The 27,243-nt window shown below is 36.8% G+C and overlaps 1 protein-coding gene across 3 annotated transcripts in view; it reads right to left on the reverse strand.

Moving 5' to 3' along the window:
• GRM5 (glutamate metabotropic receptor 5) overlaps positions 1–27,243 on the reverse strand; it is a 226,672-nt gene that overhangs the window by 110,976 nt on the left and 88,453 nt on the right. For all 3 annotated transcript variants that reach the window (XM_050974074.1, XM_050974069.1, XM_050974064.1), the window contains exon 2: positions 15,622–15,871. In XM_050974074.1, coding sequence (XP_050830031.1) covers positions 15,622–15,871 — 250 coding nt within the window. The remainder of the gene's footprint in view (positions 1–15,621; positions 15,872–27,243) is intronic.

A 27,243-nucleotide genomic window follows, 5' to 3' on the forward strand; every position in this document is an offset into this window, starting at 1 on the left:
AGCGCTGCCAGCTCCATCACTAAAATGTGTCCACTCTACCACCACATCTACATATCTTTTAAATCCTTCCAGAACTTCCCAGGGCAGGCTGTTGCAATCCTTGACAACCCTTTCTGTGAAGAAATATTTCCTAATACCTAATCTAAAACTTCCCTGGTGCAATTTGGTTGATAGAAGCATGCATACTAAATGTGAGCTTACTGAATGTAATGATCTTCTTGAAGTAGATCATTAACATTATGGTTTATAAAGCTGTCCTAATTTTATCTGGGATGGAGTTAATTTCCTTCTCAGTAGCTGGTACAGTGTTGTGGTTCAGATTTTGTTGAATGAGAATAATGTTGAAACATTATTCTGATGTTTTGGATTTTGCTGAGTAGCAATATTTTAAAACAATTTTACGGGTTAAATTTTCTCTCTATACAGATAGGGAATGATTTTTTTTATGCACATCCTTTTACAGTGGATAATTAATAATCTCTGGATTAGGGTTGCTGAACATAAATCTGGATGGAGGAGTAACAGTAAAAAAACACAGACCAGCTGTTAACAAAAGCCCAGTAATGAACAGTGTCAATTAAATTAGTTTGTTCAAAACAGTCACTTAAGTAATGTTCAGGACTGACAGAGTTATCTACTCTCAACACATTTTTTTTGAACATTGTATTTGAACAGGGAGTTAATGAATGACAAATTCCTCTTACACACTCAGTATCAATCTGTGTGGGACTTTAAAGCACAGTAATTTGTTAGTCTTCCTAACCAAACGCTTCAAGAGAACATCATATAGCAAAGACAAGCTGAAGGGATGGTGCAGAATCTGGGAATACCTCATAAACATGAGTTTTTCATTTCTTAAACACATTTTTGGGTAAAGAGCAAGGCAAATACAGCAAAATCAGGTTTATTTGTGTGCAAAGCATTTAGTTCAAGGTAAAGATAATTCAAGGCTCTGGAGAATTTTCCTTAATCAGAATTAATTCAAGACGAGAACTTGTTTCAAAGGAAGGAAAGGAACTTGCAGAAGGAAAGCATTTATTAAGATACTTGTTTCCATTCAACTGATTTTTCCAATAACCACATCCACTGGAATACAAATTCAATTTAGAAAACAATTTAATGTATCTTAATTAAATATCACAGACCGTTGAAACATTTTTTTCTAAGATCTAATAACAAGATAGCCAATTAAGATGCTAATTCTGAATTAAAAGGCAAATTGTATCCTGTGATTTACACAATGTTGTTGGGTTTAGGAGTTGTTTATAAAAACAAATGAGAACAATCTCTGATTTAAATGAGTGATTTACCTGTTTTTTCTTGAATGCTCAAACTCCTGCTGTCTTTTTAAGTAAGTGAGAGAGGATTTAGCTCTCTCACATATTTAAAAGGCTCTGACAGGGAGTAAAAGGGACTAAAAAATTTTAAGGCCTGAAACCAATAGCTGGAAATCTACCTAACCAGGAGTAGTGAGTACAATCTGTCATTAATATTATTTTAGAATCCAAGATTCATATACATAGTCCAGGAGTCTGGGGTGTTAAGACCTCTGCAGGACTAAGCTGCATAAAATACTTAGAAATAAAACCAGACAAAAGAGTAAAAACAACACAAAAATACATAAAGATAGGAGAATAAAAATCAACAGTATCATGAAGTAATATGATATTGACTTTCTGCTCACTATTGACAAGTTTTTAGAAGGAACATAGAGAACAACACCTAAACTGAGATTTAAAGGAGGATGAGACATTTGTGAATCTTGAGAGGAAGCATGTCCCAGCTATAAAAGGCTGCTAGGGCAAAGAGTGCTTTTCAGAAATCACCACTTCCTGAAGTACTTATGGTCAGAAACATAGTTCACATAACTTTTTGACTGCTCCTTGTGACTTGATACAGAATAAGGTCGGCATTTCATATGAAAAATAATTCTTTTTCTGGGATGAAAAATAACAAAAAAAAAACCTCTCTAAAGTCAAAAAAAAAAAAGTTTTTTAGCATTCCTTACAACTATTGTGATTGATTTGAAAGTCCTTTAAAATGCCAAAATTGAATTAGTTTTGGTAAAATAGTTGTGAGAACTACATTCCCAGTGTAATACAACTATAATGAATTGAATGACAGTGAGGGGAATGCCCACCAAAGAAAAAATTTTAAAAATTATTATAACAGAAGAATTTTCTAGTTGCAAAGTTTTGTAATTTGGGATTGAAAACCATGTAATTTATAGTAGTCTAGAATGATTTTTTTAGTTCTTAAGGTCATTTTTTCAGAATTTTGAAAGAACATGTATTATTATAGCTGAGGATTTTTCAATTTCTCTTCTACTCAGATAAAAGTTGATTTGTCTAAAGTGAGTATTTTAAAGAAAAATAATTTTTAATAAAGTTTCAATAAAGTTTATGCAGCAATGTTATTAATGAATACTGATCAGTAATTTTTTAAAAACTAATAGTTGATTTTTCCTGAATCAGATGACATTTCTGGTTCTTGATCACTGATACAGATTGTAATAACAAAATGAGCATGTACAACCTTAGTAATTTTTTAGAAAATCAATTTTCAAAAGACAGCAGCTCAAAAATACCCTTGCAGATGATCTGCAGAAGTATACAATTAATCTTAGAAGTAATTTACCATCTTCTGATAGTAAATTTTCAGTTGTCACAAGCATATAAAATTTTAGTATCACTGCACAAGGATTTGGATTCTGTCTTAAGAGCCCTGAGGGAGAAGGCCACCATTAAAGCTGCTACATATTTGGAAGAGAAAGAAATCCTAGAAATTATTTTGTAGTGTATCTGTGCATCTGGATCCACCTTGGTCTGTCTCTGATAGCTCCCAGACACTAAATCACTAGAAATGTCAGGATGCAACATCCTCAGACAGAATCAGTGGAGCTGAAATCAAGACCAGGAAACAAATTTCTGCCTTGAAATTTCTCACGAATAACTGTTTTAAGCTTTAGAAGTTTGTAGCCTCCAGGATAGTCCTGGCTGGGAATTCCTAAACCTGGAAGAATTTTCAGGCACTTGCTTCCTCAGAGTCAGGGGAAGCACTCAGGCTGTTTGGTAGGCTCAGCTGTTCCTTGGCACATCCAAGTGACAGCTCCTTTTATAGGCAAAAGGCAGCAGCAGATGTCAGAACCTGCCTCTGAGCACAGAGAGAAGGTGCAAAGGTATGCAGGAATGTGAATTTACTATGGCATTTCCAGGAAAAAAGGATTCAGGGTGAAGAATTTTCTTTCCTGAACATGTGTAGGTTCATACCCTTGAGTAGATTCTCACCACAGACATACCCTTCTTTTAAAGAACAGATGTCTGTTCCCTGACTCCACATCTGTCCACCCTCAGAAGAAAAGTGACATTTCTGTTTTCCCACAAAGGCAATATTCCCATCTGAGAGAGGGATACATTAGTGAAAATTTTATCTTCCCTGTTTCTCAGCACACAATGGATGTTTGGAGGCATTCACCCCAAATCCCCAGCAGAGGACAATTTTCCTTATCCTTGTCTGAATCACTGCGTACAATGCCTACACCTTGCTATTGGTTATTGGAGTTAGCTCAGGCCTATTTAACACTGGCCTTAATATGAATCTTGTGCTTCTGTCAGTGCTATATAATGATCAGATAGAAAATCTGTTTAAAATAGGAATAAAATTATGACATAAAACCACTAGTGCTTATTTTGAAGAGAAATCATCTCCTTTTCTCTAATATGTATGACTTGAGGTTCAGACAACACTCATGTTAGAGAATCAAAGAGGATATAACCTGAGTTCAGGATTAGCATCACTCTTAGAGAAATTTAGCAGTCACCACCTGCTACAAGAAAGCCTCAGATAAAACCCAAAAAAGTGTTTCCCTGCCTGGGATCTATGCTCTAACCCTGAGCACTTCTGAAGGAAGGTATTAATTTTCAGCTGGTCTGTTGGAAACACCTTGCTGCTTTCCTGTGGTTAGGAATTTCTGCACCAAACCAAAAATATTGCAGCTGAACAAACTACAGGCTCTGTGGTCCCTGCACTATTTTTTTGTTGTGGTTCTCAGGGTGCTCCTTTGGCCCTGTTGTTTTCAGCTGGGAGAGAGGAGTTAATGCTTTGTTGGGCTACAAATCACTTACTCTTCTGGTTACAAGAGCACAGCTAGGATGAAATAACATGTCTTGGAGTTTCTGGCTGACAGCAGGTGAAACTGGCATATTAAGTTCAATGTAGTGGTAAATAAGGGGGGACATGATTAGAAAAAACTAATTACCTTTACCCAACCCTTGTACTGGGGGGTTCCCCATGACAAGGACTTATGGAGCAGGAAGAAGTAATTAGATTTCTGACAGAGAAATTGCTGCACAAGTAATTAAGCTGTCTATTTTCTTATTGCTAGACAATATCAGTTATATATCTTATCTTAAAAATAAAAAAAATCCACATCAATTTTCTCAAAAATACAGCTAAGAGATGACAACTTCAGAAGCAGTTCTGTCTTTGATTTTGCTTTTTAAAGACCAAAACCAATTGTGCATTCATTAATGTCTTTCTCTGAAGGCAATTTCAAGTAATGAGCTATCAACAAAACCAGGCAAACAACCTGCAGTTGTTGTTTCAGTTTCTTGACATTCCCTTCTATTCAAGAGTTTCTAGCTCTTTGCATAAATATCTGGTGTCAGGTCAAGCAGCTAAATAACACATTTTTGTATATTAATTTTGCTTAAAGCCCCATAAAATCTCTATTAAGTGTAAAAGTAACATCAACCCTTTTATTTTGTGATGGCCATCCTCCTCAACATATTGCTGATCTGACCTTATATTACAGTATAATTTTCCTCACATCTGAAATGCTCAGATAAAATGAGATCTTGTGTGGCTAACATGATATTTTTTTTACTCAGGTAGCATCCACATGATACACATTTGGTTATGATAAGTAAACTGATTTAACTAAGGTTTGAAACCTTTGAACACATGAAGAGTTTCAGAAATATATTTAATTTACTTTGTTTTAACTCCTAGGATGTGAGTAATAATGTTCCTTTTGGTATGGATTGGTAGAATTATATTAAAAATCATATCAGCCAATCATATTTCAAAATAGTCAGCATGCAAGATTAATACTGATTTGTGCATATCAGCACTTCAAGACATGGAATGCTTAAAAACATACCAGTTAAAATGTATTAAGTGACCGTGTTTTATAATTATACAATTTCCCAAAACAGAGATGATTTACTCATTAAAATTCAGTCTGTCTTTACCTCCTTCAGTGTCACTAACCAACATGAATAAAGGCTGAACAGTATGACCCCTTAGCAAATACAAGTTTTATTAACTTTAGCTTCCTAATTAAAATACTATTCATTTAATCAATTCTGTTATTACAGATTTCTAATATGAAAATAACCAACAAAGTTCAGCTTGGGCCTTGTTCCTTGAAATGGTACATGGCTTTTTTAATCTGGTCTTCTTGAAAGTAGTATATTCTTGCCATAATTTATAATGTCTCTTCAAGGAAGGAGTGGATGTAATTCCACCAGAATGAGGTTTAGTGAGTTCTGGTACTTCATTCACCTTGTCAGCTGCCTTCAGCCTTAATCTCTGGAGAGACAATGGCTTCACTAAAAACTATCAATTCAGCCATAGTGAGGGCGAAATGTGCTGCTGTGTGTGCTTTGTCACTTTAATAGAGTGATAGAAAAATGAATTACACCACAAGTTTACGAATCAGAAGTTTGGATTACTCCGGGTAAGACTCTTCTGTAATCACAGTGTTAGTGGGGTGGGTTCACCTGTATAAATCTCTGCTGTGCAGGTAATCTTTTTATGTTCAGATCTTCTAGGTCTTTGAAGTACAACTAAATCAACTCAAATGTGAAGGTGGAGAAAAAATCTGCCTGCCTTTCCCAGTCCCACTATCCTGTTATTGAAAAATGGAAACCCATGAACTTAGCTGCAAAGCTGGGACAAGTGAACAATTGCTGTCCAAGTGGCTGAACATTTCTTCCCATTTGTCTGCCACACAATTTTCTGCGTCTCACCTACACAGAGGATCTCTGTAGCTAAGAAACTAAGACATGAACAGAATTGATGGCAGACTTGCCAAGAGAAGCGACAGTTCCTGGACTCCATGGTTTGGAACAGATTCTCTTTATCAGGACACAGTAACATGGAGCTACAAACCCTTGGGTCTTCCCCTTTCACAAATACCTTCTCTGCATGCAGCCATGTGTGTGTGGTTTGTGTGTGTGCAGTGACTCACTAGTCCTGGGTGTAGACTCTGGGTGATGCAGATAAGTCAGCAAAAGAAAGAGTTAAAAAGAAGTAATGGAAAATATCATACCCTCTTGCTGCAGAGAAGGACAACAAAAATGAAACAGGTCTAAGTGCTAATCAGTACCTTACTGCAAAATTCTATTTGTCAAAGTGTTAATTTTAGAGGAAAAGAAACAATTTTTTTTTAATAAAGACAATCTTAGGCTCTCTTAACTTCATCAATCAAAATTCTGTAGCTTTTCTGAAGATCAGAAAATCTCAAGCATAATGCTAATTTTCATTCTGTTCCAAGTGCCTTTAAATTTTTCTAGGAATATGTACTGGAGCACATTTTTCATTTTAGCTTTAATGTTTTTAAAAGTTATATTTTAGCATGTAGCCTGCAGCAAATTGTGGAATAAAAATGCTGGGGTTTTAGATCCTAATATACTTTTACCACTTGAATTTATGTTTTTGAGAAGAAAGCATCCAATCTTTTCTCAAGCTTGAATAAAAAGTGTTTTTATTGTTCCAAGGGTATTTTTGATTCCTTTTCTTAGAATTGGAAGAGTCTCTCATTCTCAAAATAGGCTTAAATCAGAAAATTCTCTGATTGCTGCCTATCACTCTCAGAAGACATATTTGAAGAGAACAGTCTTAAGTCAGCCACCCATAGATGTCTTCCATTCTGAATTTTAATAAGCTGTGGGATAAAGTAGAGCTTCTAAGTCAAATATAAAATCAGAAGCACACATCTCTTGACTGAGAAGAGAGAGGCACCCACAGACACACACAATTTCCCAGCAATGCCTCTGACTTGCTTTCACACAGAGCTGCAAGCACAGGTCTGCTGGCAATATGGAGTTATTTTTGAGATCGCCGCTCTGTCTATTTTTCAACCGCGTAGGTCATCTCATGAATTTGTCATTTTGCAATGAAAATAAACCTTACATAATTCTTCAGGATTCTTTGACATCTCTTTTTCTGTACTTTGCCTCGTGTCTCATTTCCGCTGGGATAACAGAGATCTCGTGCTGTTCCAAAGTGTAAAACCTGTTTTCTGTTCATACTGAAAGTTGTCAAAGCAGAACAAGGGTAAGCATAAATCTTTAAATATAGAATTTGCAGTTTTAGAAACTGCTTCCTTTGTTCCCCTGGGTAGGACAAGGAGTAATGGGCTTAAAAGAATTGTAGGTTTGACATTAGGAAGAGTATAAGGAGTAGTTAAGCTTGGGAAGTAGCAGACTGAGAGGGCTGTGTAATTTTTGTCTTTGAAATACTTTAAGCAGATCTACCCAAAGATGGATCTAGCATAAATTGGTAGAGGTGAATCTGTGCAGAAGCAAAAGTCTTGAAGGAGCCACCGTCTTTTTCTACAGTTCTGAGGCACAACTCTATTCAAACATATTGACTAAGAAAGCTACCTTCCTTTGGCTGTAATGCTAGTTGTAGGTGAGACAGAGTAGACCTTTACTTATATTATTACTTCAATAATATAATTGAATTATATACAAGTGAATAATTCAGTTGGACACACATGATTTGTCATGACAAGGTTAGAGGGATGGGATGCCATCCAGAAGGAATCTCACAGCCCCATGTGGACCTCATGAAGGCAAACAAGGCTGAGTGCAAGGGGCAATCCCAAACACAAGTACAGGCTCTGCAAAGGATGGATTGACAGCAGCCCTGAGGAGAAGGACATGGGATTGCTGCTGGATGAAAAGCTCAGCATGATACAGCAGTGTGAGCTTCCAGCCCAGAAATTCAAACTCATCATGGGCTGCATCAAAAGAAGTATGCATGAAGACATTTGGGGGGAAGTGATTCTCCCCCTCTACTCTGCTCTCATGAGACCCTGGACTGCTGCTTCCAGCTCTGGGGTACTAACATAGGAAGGCTGTGGACCTGTTGGAGGGAGTCCCAAGGAGGGCCAGGAAGATAACCACAAGGGCTTCCCTCACAAAGGTGCCAAGAATTCTCCAGGAGAACTTTGCTCCATCCTGGCCTGGTGTCATTTTTTACCATTCATTTGCTGCTGTCTGCTCCCAGAAACAATGCATGGGTTTGATGGACCTTGGATCTGACCTGGTAGAGTATTTTCTAATGCCACATTTTCAGATGTGTAGAAGGTGTGCTTACATGCCATTATGCACACTTGGAAATTCTTCATTGTTTGCTTGATGCCATGGTACACATCCACCCCCATACCAATGCCACCCCAAGAAATAGATTTCATTTCTGAAACAGCAAAATGGAGACATTCTTCCAAATAGGTCTAGAGCCCCATCCCCACTACTTGTTCTACATTAGTGACTAAAATTGGACAGCAGGTGCAATATTTATTAGAACCAGGCCAGATAGGTGCTGAGAAAAAACAAAGAAAAGGATTTTAAGGGTGTACAAGAAAATTCAAAAAGTCAGGCAGATTGATTTGCTTTCAGTGTATATGTTTGATATGTTTGCCTCACTTGTCCCCGTAAAATCCTCCAGCATAGCTTGTGGGGTCTGAACCACAGAAAGGAAATGATGGTTTTTTGAATCATTGCACAAACAGCCTTGAACAACCACTTCACTACTTCCATCTGCAGCAGGACCCTGCTGCTATTGCTCCTGAGGGTCTCTGAGCCGTGAGGCTGCCTCAAATGGAGACCACAAAGCTCCTGCTGAAAACCAAGTTATTCTTTGCCTTCTAGTCTGCTTTATTTCTAAACATAGATATGGATATAGGAGGGAAGACAACTTTTCACTTCTCTAATTTCTTTTACATCTCTAGAAAGCAAACCTTTGTTTTGCTGTTAAGTTCCTGGGGTTTTTGGGTAGTAATGAAGATTCTGAATTAATGTTACTATTTTCAGTGCATTTAATTACTAGATATACAATGATACCTTGGGCTACACGTTCACGCCTGAACAAGAGAACAGAGATAAATAATGAGTGGGCAGCAGACTGCTGTCTTAGAGAAAACAGCTTTCAGGTGAGGCTGCACCGAACTCCTGCCTACTGTGGATTGAAGAAAAAGGATCAGGCTGCTCATACAGGCTGGGGTTGCACAATTTTACTCTAAAAATACCTTTTCACCTGCTTCTTTTGCAGGAAAGATCTGCACATTTATACTGCATTTATCTTCCACAATTTTGTTGCAGGTTAGACAGCAAGAACTATTCTAGATAGAAGTATTTTGTTTAATACTTCCCAGAAGTAGCAGAAACAACCAAAAATTAATCTAGAACACATTTCAGGTCTACAAAAATTCATATCCTAATTTATTTTGCAAAAACTTCTTCACCAGCTGAACTTGTACAAAGATAAAAAAAGGCATGTAACCCACAACACACAGCATACTTTCTGGAAGGAAATCACTACATCCTTTACAGTGAGATTGTTCTTCATCCAACAAACGCTTTTTAAAAATCTCACAAAAGATTTCTTTTTAAACTCTTAAAAATAACTCATTTCCCTCAGATCATCTATCTTGCTTTAATTTTCCTTCAGCTATAGTTGCCCTTTTTATTTGCTAACCAGCTTTTTTTCATATATATTTCTGAGTTTCCTATTAGCTGAATTACTTTGGGGGCTTCCTGGAACTAATGCTTTTCCACATTTTATTCTCCCTCCTTATCCTCATTTTGATTACTTACCTTCTACTTAGCTCATTTGCTGCAATATCTCTTGGAATCAATAACAATTTCCTCCAATCCATCTCCTCAGGAGCTAAGCAGATATCTTATGAGGAGAGGTGATTTGTGATAGAGAATATCTGTGTTGTTCTGAGAAGAATGGGCACTGCTTCAGTGGTCTTTCTGCCCTCTTGCAGAACCTCACTTGAATTGCTTGTGATCACGGCACTGCTGGAAGTGGTGTCCTGCCCTTACCCATGGGCAGGACAGAACTCTGTTCTGTCTGTTCACAGAACAGAGTGAATCCTGAAAATGCAGGAGCTGGTTCCTCATCTTTATGAGGACATTACAGAACACAGACATCAATTCCTGACTACTTCAAAGGAGATGGAAACTCTGAGGGATGCCCTGCAGCCCTAGATTTCCCATTCCTTTGCCGTAGATATTGAAGCCAAGTCACAGTTTTATATTATTTGTGTAAATCCTGGATAAGTTAAGTAGCTAAGAGTCATGTCAGAGATTAAATCAGACTGATAAATTTTGGTCATGTTTCTTCAGTTGGACAGCTGAAAATCAGAATCAGTCCTAGAGCCTACGGACATATTTCCATCTCTGATAAATGTTTTTATTCATTGTGTAGAATTTTGTCTTTAAATACAACAGAAAAACCTGGATAATTTTAATTAGCTCCTTTTTTAAATCAGATATGATAGCGAATACAGTAGTAAATCTGCATCACCCTATGCATAGGAGAACATATGAAGCAAATGGAAGTCCCAGTAATTTCTTGAAGATGAGAACTGCTTGTGGAATGTCATTTAGAAGCTGGAGACATTGAGCAAGTAGTTTTCATCTTTATGTACATCTACCTTCCCTTTAGAATCAGAGAATTATTAAGGTTGAAAAAGACCTTAAGGATTATCAAGGCCGACTGTTCACCTCTAAACCATATCCCGAAGCGCCACATGCACTTTGAACACTTCCAAGGATCATAATTTCACCACTTCCCTGGGCAGGGAACTGTTTCAATGCCTGACCATTCCAATATCCTTGTTCTTTCCCTTCTCCCTCCTTTGGGTAGGAGTAGTCTGACTGTCTTGCACTAGGAATCATAAATTCTTTGCAAAATTTATTTCTTTTGATTTTTAGGTTTTTACAATAATTTTTTTCTAATAATAAAAAAGTCAACCAGGAAAAGTTCTCTTGTCTAGAGGTAAAAGACACATATTGACTGCATCTGTGAATCCTGATGTTCTTCTACCTCAAAACAGAGTATCTATGTATTTCTATGTTTCTTGGTAGCAATCCCTTGCCAAATGCTGTCACCGACACCATGCGGAATCCCATCTCAAAAGTGTTAATTGATATAGGATAAAATAATTTCAGCAAGCAAAAAAGGAATATAATTATTTAGTGCTGTGGTAGTGCTTTCTGAATCCATTTCATTAGGACAGTAATAGTCAATATTTATAATTTCTGTTGCAACTAATAGTTTTTAATTTATTATGAAAATCATGTGACTTAGCACTAAGGTACTTAGTCATTCTGAGACAAGTCTTGGAAAACCTGCAGATGAAAGGCAACAAATAAAATTATTATTGTAGAGAAATATCACTTTGTCCTAAGATCAGAAACTAGGCATTAAGAGAAGCAGGATGAAGGTGGGCATACAACACAAAAGAAAATTTCAGCTGTTGAGTCTGAATATTACATAAAATGAGGAAAAGCTGGAAATCATGTATAACCAAGCTGGGTTTTTAACACAGTAATAATTCCATGGTTCCTTCTGAAATCTGTTTCAAATTTATTCTGCTATGTGAATGTATTGTTTATTCTCAAATGAATTTACACGTAAGGATATCTCCTGGCATATGACCTGTGGCTGACAGAAGCAGTGAAGACAAACAGGTGAAGCTTGGTGTCCACACCTCAATTAAGCTGAGTAACAATTAAGTTAAAATAACATTTTTTTCCCATTTAAAAGTCAGCACACTCGCCTTTTCATTTGAGGTTAAGTCCAATTCTTCAAGATGCATGAGGTAAATGTTTGCCAAGCACTTAAAATGTTTTCCATGAATCAAAAAGCTCTGGAATGTTACAATCACTAATGACATGCCACCTTGCATATCTGTCACAAGCAGGAAATGCAATTTCAGACACTGCATAGTAGGTCAGGAGTGGAGAGTTTATTGAAAGGTATCTTTTTCCTCCCCTTGGGGCTGTAAAGGGAATTTATGTGATGTGTTTTCCTCTTGCCCAATCCATTTTCTGTTTATCTGAGCATAAAACAGATGCAGTGAGAAATCCATAGCTTAAAAAAATCCCAATATTTTTGTAAGGCTTTGGATTGAAAATATTAGGGGTGAATCCAAATAAAAAATGGAACATAAATGAACGCAAAGAGGAAGTGAAAATGTTGATTAATTTATGATTTCCCATAAATCTACTATGTGGCTTTGTGACTTTAGTTCTTTCTGCATTTGGAAAAGAAACAAAATAATTTGCCACTTAACAAAACAACAAGGAAGAATTTTTTTGGGGAACAAAATAGTATTCATTAGTAGATGTAGATTTTCTTGTAAGCCCATGGCATTCCAGTGAATGGCACTCTCACTACACTTGGAATGCCTTTTATAACCTTCTCACTTGAATGGGTAGTCCAGAGCAACTCCTGCATCAGACAAGGAATAAAAGTATAAATCTTATCTAGTCCATTTTCCTGAATAGAATTGCAAGAAAAGGTAATTTTATGAGCCTTCTTTAATTTCTGATGTAGCTCTTTCCCCTTAGAGCACTCTGAACCATCTGTTCTTCTCAAAATCTTGCCTACTGTCTTTCACCCCTACAAATGATGCACAAAAGGTTCCTATTACAATCTTCTTGTGTGAGATCTGGGTTTGTACTGGTGTCATATCCATCCCAGGTCAGTGCCTTAACTTGTTCTCTACAGAACCAGCCAACAACTCTAGCTTCCAACCAACAGGTAAATATTTACAGACAACAGAGCCGAAGAGTCAAAAACCAAGAGAGCACACAATACATCAAGGTCCTGGAAAACAGATCTTTAAATCTCTACAAGAACTCAGATGATCACTGGACAATAATATCATTGTTTTACATCCCATCTATGTCAAGAAATTCCTTTAAGTCCTCTGTTTTTTCTGTTGCTTTTTTCTTTTGCCTCTGCCTCAAAACCTAGAGATTAGCCCATAGTGGAAGGAGAATATTTTCAAAAGAATGAACATCTTTTTGGAACATTGTTACTCCACAACCTCTTACACTCTACACTTGATTCTTGCTGCATGGCAGAAACACAAAACACTACAGACTAAGGGCAACTCAAAGCCTAACAGAAGTCCTCAGCTGGCAAAATTAGTTAGCTTTTGTTTGTTTATTCTTTTGGTTTATTTTTCCCTGGCTTGTAGCAGATTTTGATATCAAATTGGAAACAAATCTGTTGAAAAATACCGGATGCCCAAGATCCTCGAGATCTCTGAAGTGCAGAGCCAAATGTAGAGAGACTATGTCTCTCCAAACATCCTTGTCTGATTCAGCAGTTACTGGCTGGGGCATATTAACCTCTGTCTGAATATCCACTTCTCAGCTATTACCTTGGAGTCTCTGCTAATAAATTTAAAGGATAGAAAAAAATCCCTACATTTTCCTTTTTCTTTTTTTCGTTAACACTTCCAGTTCATGCTGCATTTTTCTCAGCTAAACTGTGTAGTACTGCCACAGGCATGGATACACCCCCAATGGTCAGGTACAATTAAGGATTTTTGTTTCAATTGGAAAGACTTTACTGTTTAGGTTTCTAAGAGAAGCTACCACTTTCAATTTACTCAATGAAAGTCATATACCAAATAACAACTTTCTTATAATTACTCCTGACAATTTCCATTGCAGCTAGAAACAGGTACTTTCACAAAGAAACAAAACAAAATGGACAAAACAAACAAAAACTTGAAGAAAAGCCTTAAAGCCTGTTCTCTTTCAACCTTGCTTTTTTTTGAAGAGATAATCTGAATTGCTCTTCTCTTATTCACAATCAGCAATTCCTGAAGTCCTTATTCATAAAAGCATCTCAGAGGGCTAAATTTAGCACTGTTGTACATAAATCCCATTAAAAAAATATGTACAGTTTGGAGTCTGGAGTAGTTAAGGGCCAACATAATTTTTAAAACAATGCTTATGTGCTTCTAAATTTGGGTGCTGCTGCAGATAGTTGACAATTTCTTGTATTTAGAACAGAAGAAGATAGCAAACATCCTATGGCACCAGATTCAGCTAGAGATAATGGAGGTGGTATTTGCTCCAGTCTACTCTAAACTGATGAGTAGGCTTTTCCACCAAAGGTAGTTATCAAGATAGTCTTTGTAGAAGTCCTTTTCTAGAATATAATTTCTCAGAGCTACTTGAAATATTCACGTTTCAAACAAGGGACCTAAGAAGGTCCTATTTTGCTTAATTAACTGTAGAGTAAATACTGATGGGTACATGGAAGTGTCTAAATTGTAGACATCTATAAATGTTCCTGTGAATTTCACCTTGAGGATCATGGTCCCTTTAGGTGTCTGTCCATAAAAGGGCCAAGACAGTCCATGGAAGTCCCTACAGATAAAATGTCCTTGAAAAGAAGGATGGAGGCGGTTGCTATGTATCAGAGAAAGAATGAAAAAATTCCCATATGAAAATGCCAAAATGTATACTGATGTCAAAGACTAAGGGCAGAAACAAGGGCCACAGTTGTTGCCTGTTTGCTTTTCCCCTTTGCCCAAGAGGGAAGGGCAGCTGTGTGCGACAGGGCAGACTAGGAACAAAAGCTGGTGTCCTACCAGTTGGACAGACTCAGTCTCCCAGCTGCCAAGGCAGTCCTTGAAAGTTTCCTTGGAGGTCTTAACATGACTTCTGGTTTCATTAACATCATTTTACTTGTATTCCTGTAGGGTTCATGCTTGGGACAACAACAGGCCATCCTTGTAATAATGCATTAAAAAGGCGCTGAGTTACATTAGTTGACTCCCAGTATATTCCATTTTGTTTTCAATACATCCTTTTTCCTGTCTTGTTTAGGATCCACTTGTTGAATAAAGGGAAAATGTAAAGATCCTTTCAGGTTCACATCAATAACTTATTTCTCTGTTTACGAGCCAGGATCTTTTCCTTCTGGATGAACACACACTAAGTGACTTTTCCTTTCTTCCTTTGGCAGTTAGGAAAGGAAACACTGATACCATTGAGCCAAGAGAAAGGATTACACCTATACGTTGCCCTTAGGACACTATGCACATCAACACACTGAATCAGGAAGAAAAGGTGATAGTTTACAAATTTTGTTTAGGGAAGTTCTGTTTCAGGTACACCCAGAGGCCACATCAGCAATCCTTACCACAAAGTTCCTGGAATGAGACACAGCCTCAGGCTGTAAATGTACACAATGCATTTTAAACTGCAGTGAACAAAACAGGTGATATAGATCAAAGATTTTTGTGCCAGCTTTCCCTTACACATTGCTGCTAGGGGTGGCCAAGCAGACTTGTGTTTGCCTGGCATGTCATGAGAATGATGCATGTCTTTGTAGAGTTTGTACTGCTATGACAGAGCTGACATTACTTCCCATCTTTTAGATATGAACAGATATAGGAGAGCCCATGACTCTGTGATGGATGTTCTTCTTGTCCAGAAAACAGGATAGCTTTCTTTTTTTTGCACTACTGACCAAAACAGCAGGCTATAAGTGCACAGTATTACTCACCTGCCTAGCAGCAAAAACTCTCCGGCGAGTCCCAGGCGCCGCATGGCCATCAAGAGGCCTCTGACAGTCATGCCTTCACAGAAGCAGGCCACCACTCTTGCCTTGGGCAGGTGGCTCCGAAGCTTTCGCAGCAGCTTGTCAAAGCTCTGCTCACCAGCATTGCTGTAGATCTTGTAGGAGTGTGCAATGCAGATCCCTTCCTTGGCTGCCATGTCTTTGAAAGCTTCCATTCCACTTTCACCGTAGTTTCCTAAATACAAACAGAAACACAAATGCACACGTTAAAATCTGCAGCAGCTTTACTTCCTTGGGAAACATCACATATTTTAAATGTGTTACATATCTGCAGGGAGATCACTGTACCAATCTCAACAATATCACTTTAATGTTTTAATTAATCAATTTTTCAAGACAAGGTCAAATTTTCTTGGAAAATTCCCTGCTCTCCAAGAGACTGCATCTCTGCTTAAACCAAAGGCTGTGTGAGGATCTGGTCCACAATGTGTACAACAGTGTATGCACAAATGGCAATCTCTTCTGCTTCTCTCAAACTGACAAAATGTGGAAAAATGCTCCTTGATTTTCTTCAATAAATAAAAAAATAATATGTTGAGAATTAATTTTTGGGTGCAATATTTTTAATATAAGCAAAAAAAAAAGCTCACAACATCACCTAATTCATAATGCAATCTGAAAAGAAATTTTTTATTTTAGTTAGAGTGAAAAGAGTAAAATTTGTTGAAGAAAAACTTCTACTGAAGAATGAATGATAAAATTGAGGATTAGTATTACAGGCATCACCAGAGCACAGATGAATTCAATGTACTTTAATATTTTTCTGGGTTTTTTTCCTGCTTGTTTGTTCTGAATTAAATTTCTACCAGTGAGAAAATCTTCATATTTTCTTTAAATATCTTCTTCCTCTATGGGGATAAACTAGTAGTAGATATTAACAGAAAGATATGTTTTTCTTCTATATTGTCTTAGCACAGACACTTTCTTCACTGCCTGGCCTACATAAAAGTCACAGTGCTTAAACAGTGGATGTACTGATACCACTGACAGTCATCCCGACCAGGATTGCGTTTCTGCTTCCCTGTGCTCCTCCATCTGGCTGTTGAAATCTGTTTCATGTCTCATTTAAATAAGAAGGCCTCTGAGGCAGGAAATCTCTCTCAAAAGTAATGTCTTAAACCCTCAGCAATGTTCCACAGAAATACAACCAGTTAATTAATTAATAAAACTGTGAGTGTCAAGTGATGATGTTGCAAGGAACCACTGATCCTTCACAAATTTGTTAGCTTGCAAATGGAACAATCTGTAAGAAAGATTCTCTTGCTTACCAGCAGAATTACAAGTACACAGGAGCACTGACAGTGAAAATGCATGTAAAGCAGTAAGGATCAGACATGGATTTGGACTGGTTTCTGGTTTTTGGTTTTTTTTTATTTTGGACATTGGAGCCATCAAGAATTCATCTTACCCACCTGGGATGTCATCCCTATCACTCTGGGGCTACAGCTCAGAGGCTTTCTCAGAACTGAATATGATGTAAAAACAGTGCTCTTACCATCCAAATAGTCAAAAGAGGCAAAGAACAAGAAGACAGGAAGTAACATTATCTTCCTTTAACACCAGCAATGAATCGTTGAGACCTTGAGACCACTAAATTTCCAAATTGCACCCAACCAGAATGACAACCTGAATTCAGGTCTTTCTATCTGAAGGGTCTTTCATTTTCTTCCTTGCTTGATTAGGCCTAATGGAAACCACATTATCATGCAAATTGTGCCCAGACAAAATGTCATTTAAACTCAGTTGTTGCAGTGCTTCCTGAGAATAATAAATCAGGAGTCCAGTGCTTACCCCTGTGTCATGCCCTTAGGGCAAACTGTGTTTCCTGTGGTACACCAGCATCAAGTGATTCCCATGGGATGCTGAAACAGTTCATCTAGAGGTCAAAACCATGGTGTCTCATGAAATATGTATTATAGCTGCCAAAGCCAGCCTGAAGGAAAAATTGGGGTCAGTCATACTTAACTCCCAGCAGACCCAGAGTTCTTAAAAAAAAAAAAAAAATAAGCCATTTGACAGGAAATAAACTACTTTGTCTAAAATTATTTTCATTTAGGTCATTCTGGATCAACATTAAATATTCTATTTCACTTTTAACAGAAAATAAAAAGAATAAGGAAACATTGTCAATCTTTGCCATAGAAGATGCAAGTTTGAGGAAAAACTATATATCTCAATATGTTGGTTTTGGCTCTGGTAGAGTTAATTTTCTTCACAGTAATTAGTATAGTGCTATGTTTTGGATTTGTGCTGAACACAGGGATGATAATATAGAAATAATGTGTTGCTGAGCAGGGCTTACACAGAGACAAGGCCTTTTCTACTTATCATGCTCTCATGCTGGTGAGGAAGTTGGGGGTACCTGGGAGGCTGGGAGGAGACACAGATGGGACAGGTGACCCCAGCTGATCAAAGGGATATTCCAGACCATGTGGCATCATGATCAGTACATAAAGTCTGGAGAAGACGGAGAAAGGGAAGGATGTTTGGAATGATGGAATTTGTCTTCTCAAATCACCATTACATGTGATGTGGCCCAGATTTCCTGGAGACTGCTGAACACCTCATGGGAAGCTGTGATTTAATTCCCTGTTGGCTTTGCTTGTGTGCACAGATTTTCTTTACTTATTTAACTGTCTTTATCTTGAACCATGTGTGTTCCTCAACTTTTACCTTTCTGATTCTCTCCCCAGTTCTGCTGGTAGGGGAGTGAATGAGAGGCTGCCTGGTGCTTCATTGCTGGCTGGGGTTAAATTATGAAACCCAAAGACACTGAAATTCTGAAGATCTCATTCTCTGTCAAAAACCTCAGTGGAAAATTCCCACCCAGGTCTAGTTTACTTACAGAACTGCATATCTTTTATGTTGCAAATACTGCAGTATTTGCTTGTAAGTGTTATGAGCATTCAAACTTTTCTGTTTGAGTTCTGCTATCCTCAGGCTCGGTGTAAAGTTGACAATAGGTTTAATTACAGTACTGAAAAATAGCAGGTCTTTTAGAGAGCACAAAGTGCATTAACTCCTTTCCAATCCAATAAAATCTGCTCAAACACAAACACCATCAAGCATTGAGACAGGGAGATTTTATGAAAACATACAAAAAGTTATGTGTCATCCAAAATCTTAGGAAACATGTTAAACTACCAGGAGTACTTAGGAAAATGTTATGTTCTTAACATTTGGAAGAAAATACATCCTGGCAGTCCAAATCTGAGAGTCACTGAGGTCTCCAGCTGGGAAAACTACAGCTCTATGACATGAGCTCAAGGGAGAATTGATAAAAACAGAAAGCAGCTTTGCTTCAAGACACTCATACAAATACACCAGTAGTGCTTTTGACTTGCTGATTAAACTCTATGCAATTAGTTATTTATAGTGAATTATCCTGTTGTGCAAGTGTTTTGATGAGGTATGTATAACTTGTATGAGATATACCGTGGGGATAATGAACATTCCTTGACAGAAAAAGAAAATCTTTTCTGTTAAATTTTTTTTGCACAATATATTAGCAAAAATTTCATCTGGGCTCTCTTTCGGAATAAAACATGTATGTGCATAAACATATACATTTAGCATTGAAGAAATGAGAGTGGAAAAGAAGGAAAGGTACATTCTGTCATTTCCTTGAGGATGTAAGGTTCACAGTGGAAGAGAATCTGCATGCTTTCTGTATGGAATTGGTCTCCTCAAGGACATTATTCTTCAGTATACCTATAGCAGTACTACCAAAACTGCCACAACAAGAGCAAGTCTCCACCATTGGGGCAGTTCCCACTGTTCAGCCAAGCCTACAACACAAGAAAACAGATATAGGGGCTTCAGGATTTACACAAATGAATGGACAATGGTGATGTCTTATGCAACTTGTAGTTTCACTTCCAAGTTAAAATTAATTCAGAACTCCTTAGCTGGAAACAAATTAACATTTTTTGGTGAGTCCCATATGATGAAAGTTGCCTGCATCCTGGGAATTTACCCTTATATCTATTTTGTTTCTGCTTTTAAATGTAAATTCTGAAATAAATGTTCAACAGAAGGGAGGGATTGGTTTACTCTTGCTTGCTTAATTCCAGTTCACCAGAAAAGACTCCACAAACTGTCATGGATATATTTTCTGAAAAATACCTTTGCTAGGATTTTTCTCCTGAGAGGCTGAGAGGCCTCAGAAATTAAATGTAAACAATAACTGTCTGATGGCTGTGGAATGTGGTCTGGAGATGGTTTACCAACAGCTGCATCTTTGATTGGTCTCATGTGGTTGTTTTTAATGAATGACCAATCACAGGTCCAGTTGTGTTGTGACTCTGAGCAGTCACAAGATTTTATTATCTTTCTTTTCCTTTCTAGCCTTCTGATGAAATCCCTTTCTTCTATTTTTTTAGTATAGTTTTAGTATATAATTTTCTTTTAATTTATTATATATCATAAAATAATAAATCAGCCTTCTGAAACATGGAGGTGAGATTTTCATCTCTCACCTCCTCCTTGGGACCCCTGCAAAACAAACAACACTAGCTGGAGCTCATATACAGTCAATTTAAATTCAGCTCCTCTTGCCCCACCAAACTCCATCTCTATTTCAGTATTTGGAAACTGACACCTTTATACTGCTACTGGTTCTGCTGGAGGACATATCACAGTTTTTTAGTTGATATTCCTGTCCTCTTGAAACTTTGTCTTCGGTGCCGTAATCAGAGCTATTAGCAGTAGATGGGTTTTGTAACTGTGTCCTCTTAGCAACAAGTGGTAGCTGGGTTCTTTTAAAATACTGGCCTGGATCCTGCATGTTGCCTACCTTAAGACCTGGCCCTAAGCCCAGTCAAAAGCTACCCCCATATGTCTCTTCATGTTTTTTTTTTTTTTTTTAAAACAATTATATCATCGTGCAAAAGACTTGTCCCTGCTGCAGAGTTGGAATTTTGTTCAAAACTCAAGCATATGTGTCCCCACCTACAGTCTAACTATAACAATCTGTTGGTTCCACTTCCAATGAGTCAGTACTAGAAACTATTAAGAAGCTTAAAAAGAACAGATTGTGCTTTTTTTCCAGATGATGCTTAATATAGTACAGCACATAATAATACTTCAATCTGATAGAAAAGGGTCAGGCAAACTGCAGGCAGCTCTTGCTTCCCCTCCTGCCCAGTAATTGAGCCAATTAAACTACTTAACCATAAACCATTAAGAATTTATGCGCATTACAAAGCAAAACAACGTTTTAATTCTTAAAATATTTAGCAAAATGTATTGACATCTGCCCTATCAGATTAAAGGCTATCAATAGGAGGTGAAAAGTCTTTACTATTAAATGGAAGAACAAACTGTTTTTTCTCCAGCTCAGGAATTTTTGGGATGTCATGTATGCCTTTTTGCATAAAAGAGCTTTTTTTATCCATAGCTGCACATGCAAATTTTTATCGGCCAGCTCTTTTGTTTAGGATATTTTCATTGACCATGGATGAGCATCAACCTTTAGGAGAGTTTTAAGATGTAGGATTGTTTCTGGCAGGTCACAGTGAAAATTCACAAAGCAAAAGAAGAGGAGCCTTGAGTGAAACAGAAGAAATGCATTATGTCATTCATAAGGCTGGTAATAATCCTACCTGTCACAAAGCACATTTATTTAAGAAGAAATACTCTCATTATTTTTTTAGACAAGGAAGTGCAAACCAGAATAAAATTCTATGCTGTGTCTGAGCCACAGAAAAGAAGTCAAGACAGGTTAAAATTTGCAGTACATGTTTTGCAAGAAATAAAGGGAGTACAGAGCTTCATTTTCCTCTAGTTTCCATTTGCACCAAAAGGATGAACTTTGCAAGAATATAAAAAAAAAGAAGGTATCGCTTTGGTATAATTTTGAAAATGCATGTGGGAGTAATACTATATATTTATGAAAGGCAACATATTGGTTGATTAGCATGATGATCTTCCCAAAAGTTGAAGATATGGGCGTGTTTCCCAAATGGAAATGTTAGACTATTAAAATTCAAATTAATCACGGAAAAACACCAGTAGTACCTGCTGCTACCTGCTAGAATTTTTCTACATTTTGCTCTTTTGACTATGGATCTTTTAAAGTACCTCACTATCAAGAATAGGGGCATAAACCAAGTCTTTTGAGCAGCTGGAGCAACCACATGCCACTGATACAACATGATCAAAATCACAGCCTTCTGTGTAGTTATGTCTGCAAATAGAACATGACAATAGAGTGTTACTTTATTCTAAAGGGTACAAACCAAATGAAATCAAAACACATATGCCTGAAATTCTGGAGTTGTCTATGTGTGTTTAAAAAAAAGAAAACCCAACTTCTTTTCATCTGATCTAAATACTTAAATGATTTTAAGGGATTTCAGTTTCTATACAAAATATATATGTGTAAAACAATAAAAAAAAAATTAAAAGTTCATTTTGAAAGCAACCTATTAAAAACAACTTAAATGAGAATAGTTCGTCCAAATATATTCCACTTAAATATTTCCAATATTTCCTTTATCCTTAAAATCACTTTGAGACTGTTCCACTTCAATCATCTCAAGTGTTAGATAGCAACTTGAAGCTCTTTGGGCTTTTTCCTCATAAAATATTAAACATGAAAATCTGAATTTAATGGAAAAAAGGGATAAATACGTACGCACTTTTGTATGGAGAGGTTTCTCCCAAGAAATGACCTCTCTATTGAAGAAGACAGGGAATGTTGACTGAGCTTGGAGAAATCTTCTCTCTGCCCTACTCAGCAAAGGATCAGCACAGGGCAAAAATTTCCATAAGGGATTAAATTAGGAGTTTATTTACTCCATCTTTGAAATTGCTATGCTTGCCTTCTGTAAGCACAGACAGTCTCAAAGTGATTAAAAGGACAAAATCTCACTTCTGAGGCTTCATAGGGGCCATCACAACTGATGGCTGCAGTTGGGACTCGGTCCTTAGCTGTCCATATGATAGTGGAGAATCATTTACCTCTTTTCTTGGGTGTTAATCTTATCTGTTCAAACTGAAAGCTCTTCAAACAGCATTCATCTGTTACCAAGTACTCACAAAACTCAGACCCAAAAGGGTTGCCTAAGTCCCTACATATGTTGCCTACTGCAATTCAAGGTGTGTCAATACAAAGAAGCATTAGTTACCATGATATCATGCTTGCTATAAGCCTAATTTCCATTTCTGTGAAGAGTTTTGAGGTTTTTAGCTTTCCACGTTTGAAGACATTAAATGTTTTCATAATCACAAAAATGTTAGCTAAAGAAAGCCCTCCCCTCCATTTCTAATCGTCTTAAAATTCAATCCAATGAAATAATGTGTGGAAATTATAATATTTAATTTAGATATTGACCAATTTATCATGTGATATGAGATTCATATTTCTTTCTGCAATGTAAAATAAAATTAAACATGTATTCTTAATCAGGAAACTATTTTTATTTCTAAAGTAATTACCTAAAATATTTGAACATTTAAAAACAAATTTAATGTGTTTAATTAGGAAAATAATTACCTATTTACTATTAGTTTAAGTACCTAGTTAAGGTAGGTAAATAAGGTTAAAATAAAATAAGGTAAATGAGGTTAAAATACCTAGTAGTTTCAGCTATTAGGTATTTTCTGACTGGAAATTCTCATCCAAAGGCATTTAGACCAGCTCTATTCATAAGGTATTTGTTTAACAAACCAACTTTTAAACTATTTTAGAACATATAATATACTCCAAACATAACTGTACTTAATTAATTTTTAAAAATCTGTTTATTATCTCCTCATCTGAGATCTCATAAGTATCAGTTTGATATCAAAGTCGCTTCTCTCTCATCTTCTCTGAGCTATTTTGAAATAATAAATTAATTTCTCAAGATAATGACGACCTAGTTTCACAGTTTAATGCACCCCACTTTTATGTATTTTTAAATTATCACCTCACAACTTTAAAAGAGAAACTCATTTAAACATTGCTATTATGTGAGCAAAGGGAACAGAGTGGAAGCAGCCTTTTCTGTATGCTTCCTTTGATCCCTCCAGCTGCCTGGAATGTCTGCAGCTTTGTGGCTCTTGTCCACTGAGCAATGTTTGAAGTCCTACATGATGCTAATGTCTGCTAGAGGATTTAAAGTCTGACAGCTCTTGCAGAAACATGCTGACGTCTCTGACTGCTCTCCTTGTTTTCAGGCTGGAGAGATTAAGATTCTTCTGTACTTTGTGTTTGGGAAATAGCTCTTTCTATCTACCTGGGTCTGAGACATTTCCATTAATAAAGAACAATTTGAGAATACCTGAGACTGACAGTATTGGACTGGAGGCCTTTTCTTCCAGGACACAAAAGCTAAGACAGAAAGGAGAAGGTTTTGCAGTGGGAACTCTTTGTGCTATGATTCTGCATCCTTCATTGTGGGTGTAGTGAATTCCCAAGGAATTGGGGTTTATTCACTGGCATTTGGACCTAGTGCCCATGTAATTTAGGCTTTCAATTATTATATTTCTTAAAAGAGCTGGTCCATTCTACAATCAACAACATTACACTTCTATAAATTCACAAACAAGAACATAACATCATGTAATATTAATTCTTTACTCTGCTATGGTATGCATCTGGTGTTTTTTTGAAGTACACATGATGTCTTATTCTGCTGATGCAGTAGGTGAGCTGTACCAGAAGTCATCCAGCAAAAGGAAGCATAATTCAGAGTTTATTAGATTCTGAAGGCCTTCAATTAATCTTGAATTTTCTGCTAAGTGCCTTTCTCTCTGCCCTCTGTCCTCATGTGAAATGAAGGTAAAAATGTTTCCCTGATGGTTGTGGTGCAAGAATAAACATATTATGAAAATCTCAGACAACTGTAGCAAAAGAGCACTATCTACATTGGTCAGACTGAATGAAACATGACAGTTTTGCCTCACAAAAACCCACATTTGCTTTGCTGCAACGACAATCACATCACACTTATTGTAGTAACAATCACTGTTTGTTAAACATTCATTTAAAAAAAAAAAAGGCCTAAAATTTCCCAACAGTAGCTGAAGTTGATGGCAAGGCTACTGCTAAAAATACACCTTATTTTCACTCTAAATGATTATGTACATTTGTATTCAGAACCTTAATTTGGGATAAGAGTGAGTTTTGTGACTTTCTCAGTATAAACTTGGGGAAGAGAGAGGAATCCATGAAAGTTTAGTATGGTAATTGGAAGGCAGGTCTATTGACTGTATTTCCTGGGAATGTTTCTCAAAAAAGTTTGAAGAGGGCAATATGAAGTTTCTTGGAGTATATTTTTAGAGTATACTGTGAAGAACGATGAGAAGACCAATACTGTGGGACCAGCTACTCTCTTGCAGATGTTCTCATTTCAGGAACATGTTGCATAATTGTTGCCCCTTGGTCGATAGCAGAGATTGAATTCTTACAATATTTGAAAGAAGTATTTGAGTTTGTTGGGGTAAAGGAGGTTTTGAAATGTACCTTCAGGTGATATCGCTAGGACACTGTGATCCTCAGCTTTGGGATGCAGAAACTGAAGACAGAAAATAGAACAGGGTTGAAGGCAAGAATTTGATCTTCACTGTGTGTCTGACCAAGCCCTGGAACAGATTGCCCAGAGAGGGTGTGGAGTCTCCCTCACTGCAGATATTCAAGAACCATCTGGACACAATCCTGGGCAGGGTCCTCTGGGATGGCCCTGCTTGAGCAGGGAGGTTGGACCACTGTGGCCTCTTTCAACCTTACTCATCCTGTGATTCTGTGATTTGTTGAATTTCAGACTAAGCTTCCCTATAACAAAAAGATAATTAGTAACTAAAAACTGTATAATACTCTCAACAGTAATGGAGATTTCATGGCTACCTTGGACTATCTGTCCAAAGCCAAACTAGTCTTTCTCTTCCCTGGTTCTTAACCTGGTTTTCTCTATTCTCTTTGAATTTGGCCCTATTAAATATTTTCTATCAAATATGAGAATAGCTTCTCAAATTGATATTTTCAGAAGCCCTCAACAGTTTTTAAGACAATCATCATGTGTCAACTTTACTTTTAAAAGTTTAAACAAATCCACTATTATGGTTTTCTTGTGGGTGATTTCCAATTAGTTTTTGTTGTTCAGACAGGATAGTGTGCAGTTTTTTTTTCAAGACATGGTGTTTTCTCAGCTTATACTTTGCCTGGACAGAGTAGAATTGAAAGACTATTTCATGCCTCAAAAACTCATTACCTCTGTGTATTTTTGGTTGGACATTTCGCTTATTTAAAATTGGAATGACACTGTTGACTCAAGTATAACTTGTGATTCATTTTATTTATCTAGGTCTTGTTTTCTGCAGAACTGCTTCTCAGTCAGTCATTCTTCATCCAGTATTTAAGCATTAGCGTGTTCTGTTCTAGGAGCAGTGTCATCCAACATGGTACTCTTTACAGGTTTAATAACCATACTTTCATCATAATGCAAATCACTGGAAATATAATTAAAAATGGAATCAAGGCAGATCCCTGAGAAGGCCGTTGTGTTTAGGTCTCCTGTTAGAAACTGAGAAGTACAGTTTGAACAATGATTTAAGTTCTGTTTTGCACCTAACACCGGGAAGTTAGATTCCTAGCTTCTTAATATATGGTTTTAAGATAAAATCACTCATTCCACACAAATTATCTGAACTGGATACTAGGTTGACTTGATATGATTTATTTTTAAGAATACATGACAATACATTTTTAAGAATTTTATGACAACAGAAGGAAAGTACTAATTTCTTACAAAAAAAAGTGTTTATTTTTGCAGAAGTGAAATATGGTTGGTGGAGCTCTTTCCTTAGTTTCTCTTTCAAGACGAGGTAGCGTTACCTCATTTCAGTTTTGTGGAAGGTTTTGCACCTCAGATAGGTTTTACCTAAGAGGGCATTAAAAATATATGCAGTTATTCCAGAGTGCTGAGGTCCCCTAGAAGGAAACAGAGTAAAAGCCTTTTGTCTAAAGTGATCAGAGAATCTGAAGGTCTTTTTGAATGAAACATGCTCAAGTTTCAATAAGATGGCCTCATGGTGCTAAACACTGTCATCCATCATATTAGCTTGTTCCTTAATGATCTGAAAAGTTAGTAAACAATGTTAATTAAATTTGCAGATGGCTTGTAACTGGACAGTGTTGAGGATGCCAGGCAGGACAGTCTTCTGAAGATATTGTTGACTTGACTAGAAATTGGGCAAAAGAAAAAGGTTCTTCGTCATAGTTTAACCAAAAATTCTGGGAAAATTAGCCAAAAGATTCAAAAATTTTCTGTAAATTAATACATTCCTTTCTGTAATGCTTAAGCTAAATATTTTAAATATTTTAATTATTTGAACTGTTTCAGGTGTTTTTCTTTAGAGAATTTCCATTTGCTAAGAATTAAAAAAAATTACTTTTCCTTCAGAGCTGCAATTTGAAAAAACAAAAATCAGGATATTAGAAACTGCATTCCCAACAATCTCTGAGGCTAATTTTTATCTCATTCCAGAAGAAACATATACTTTTAAAAGAGGTAGAAAGATACCTAACATTACCTTCCTTTCAGATGTATAACCACTAGGCAT

The sequence above is a fragment of the Serinus canaria genome, chromosome 1 (assembly GCF_022539315.1).
Source record: "Serinus canaria isolate serCan28SL12 chromosome 1, serCan2020, whole genome shotgun sequence".
NCBI lineage: Eukaryota > Metazoa > Chordata > Aves > Passeriformes > Fringillidae > Serinus > Serinus canaria.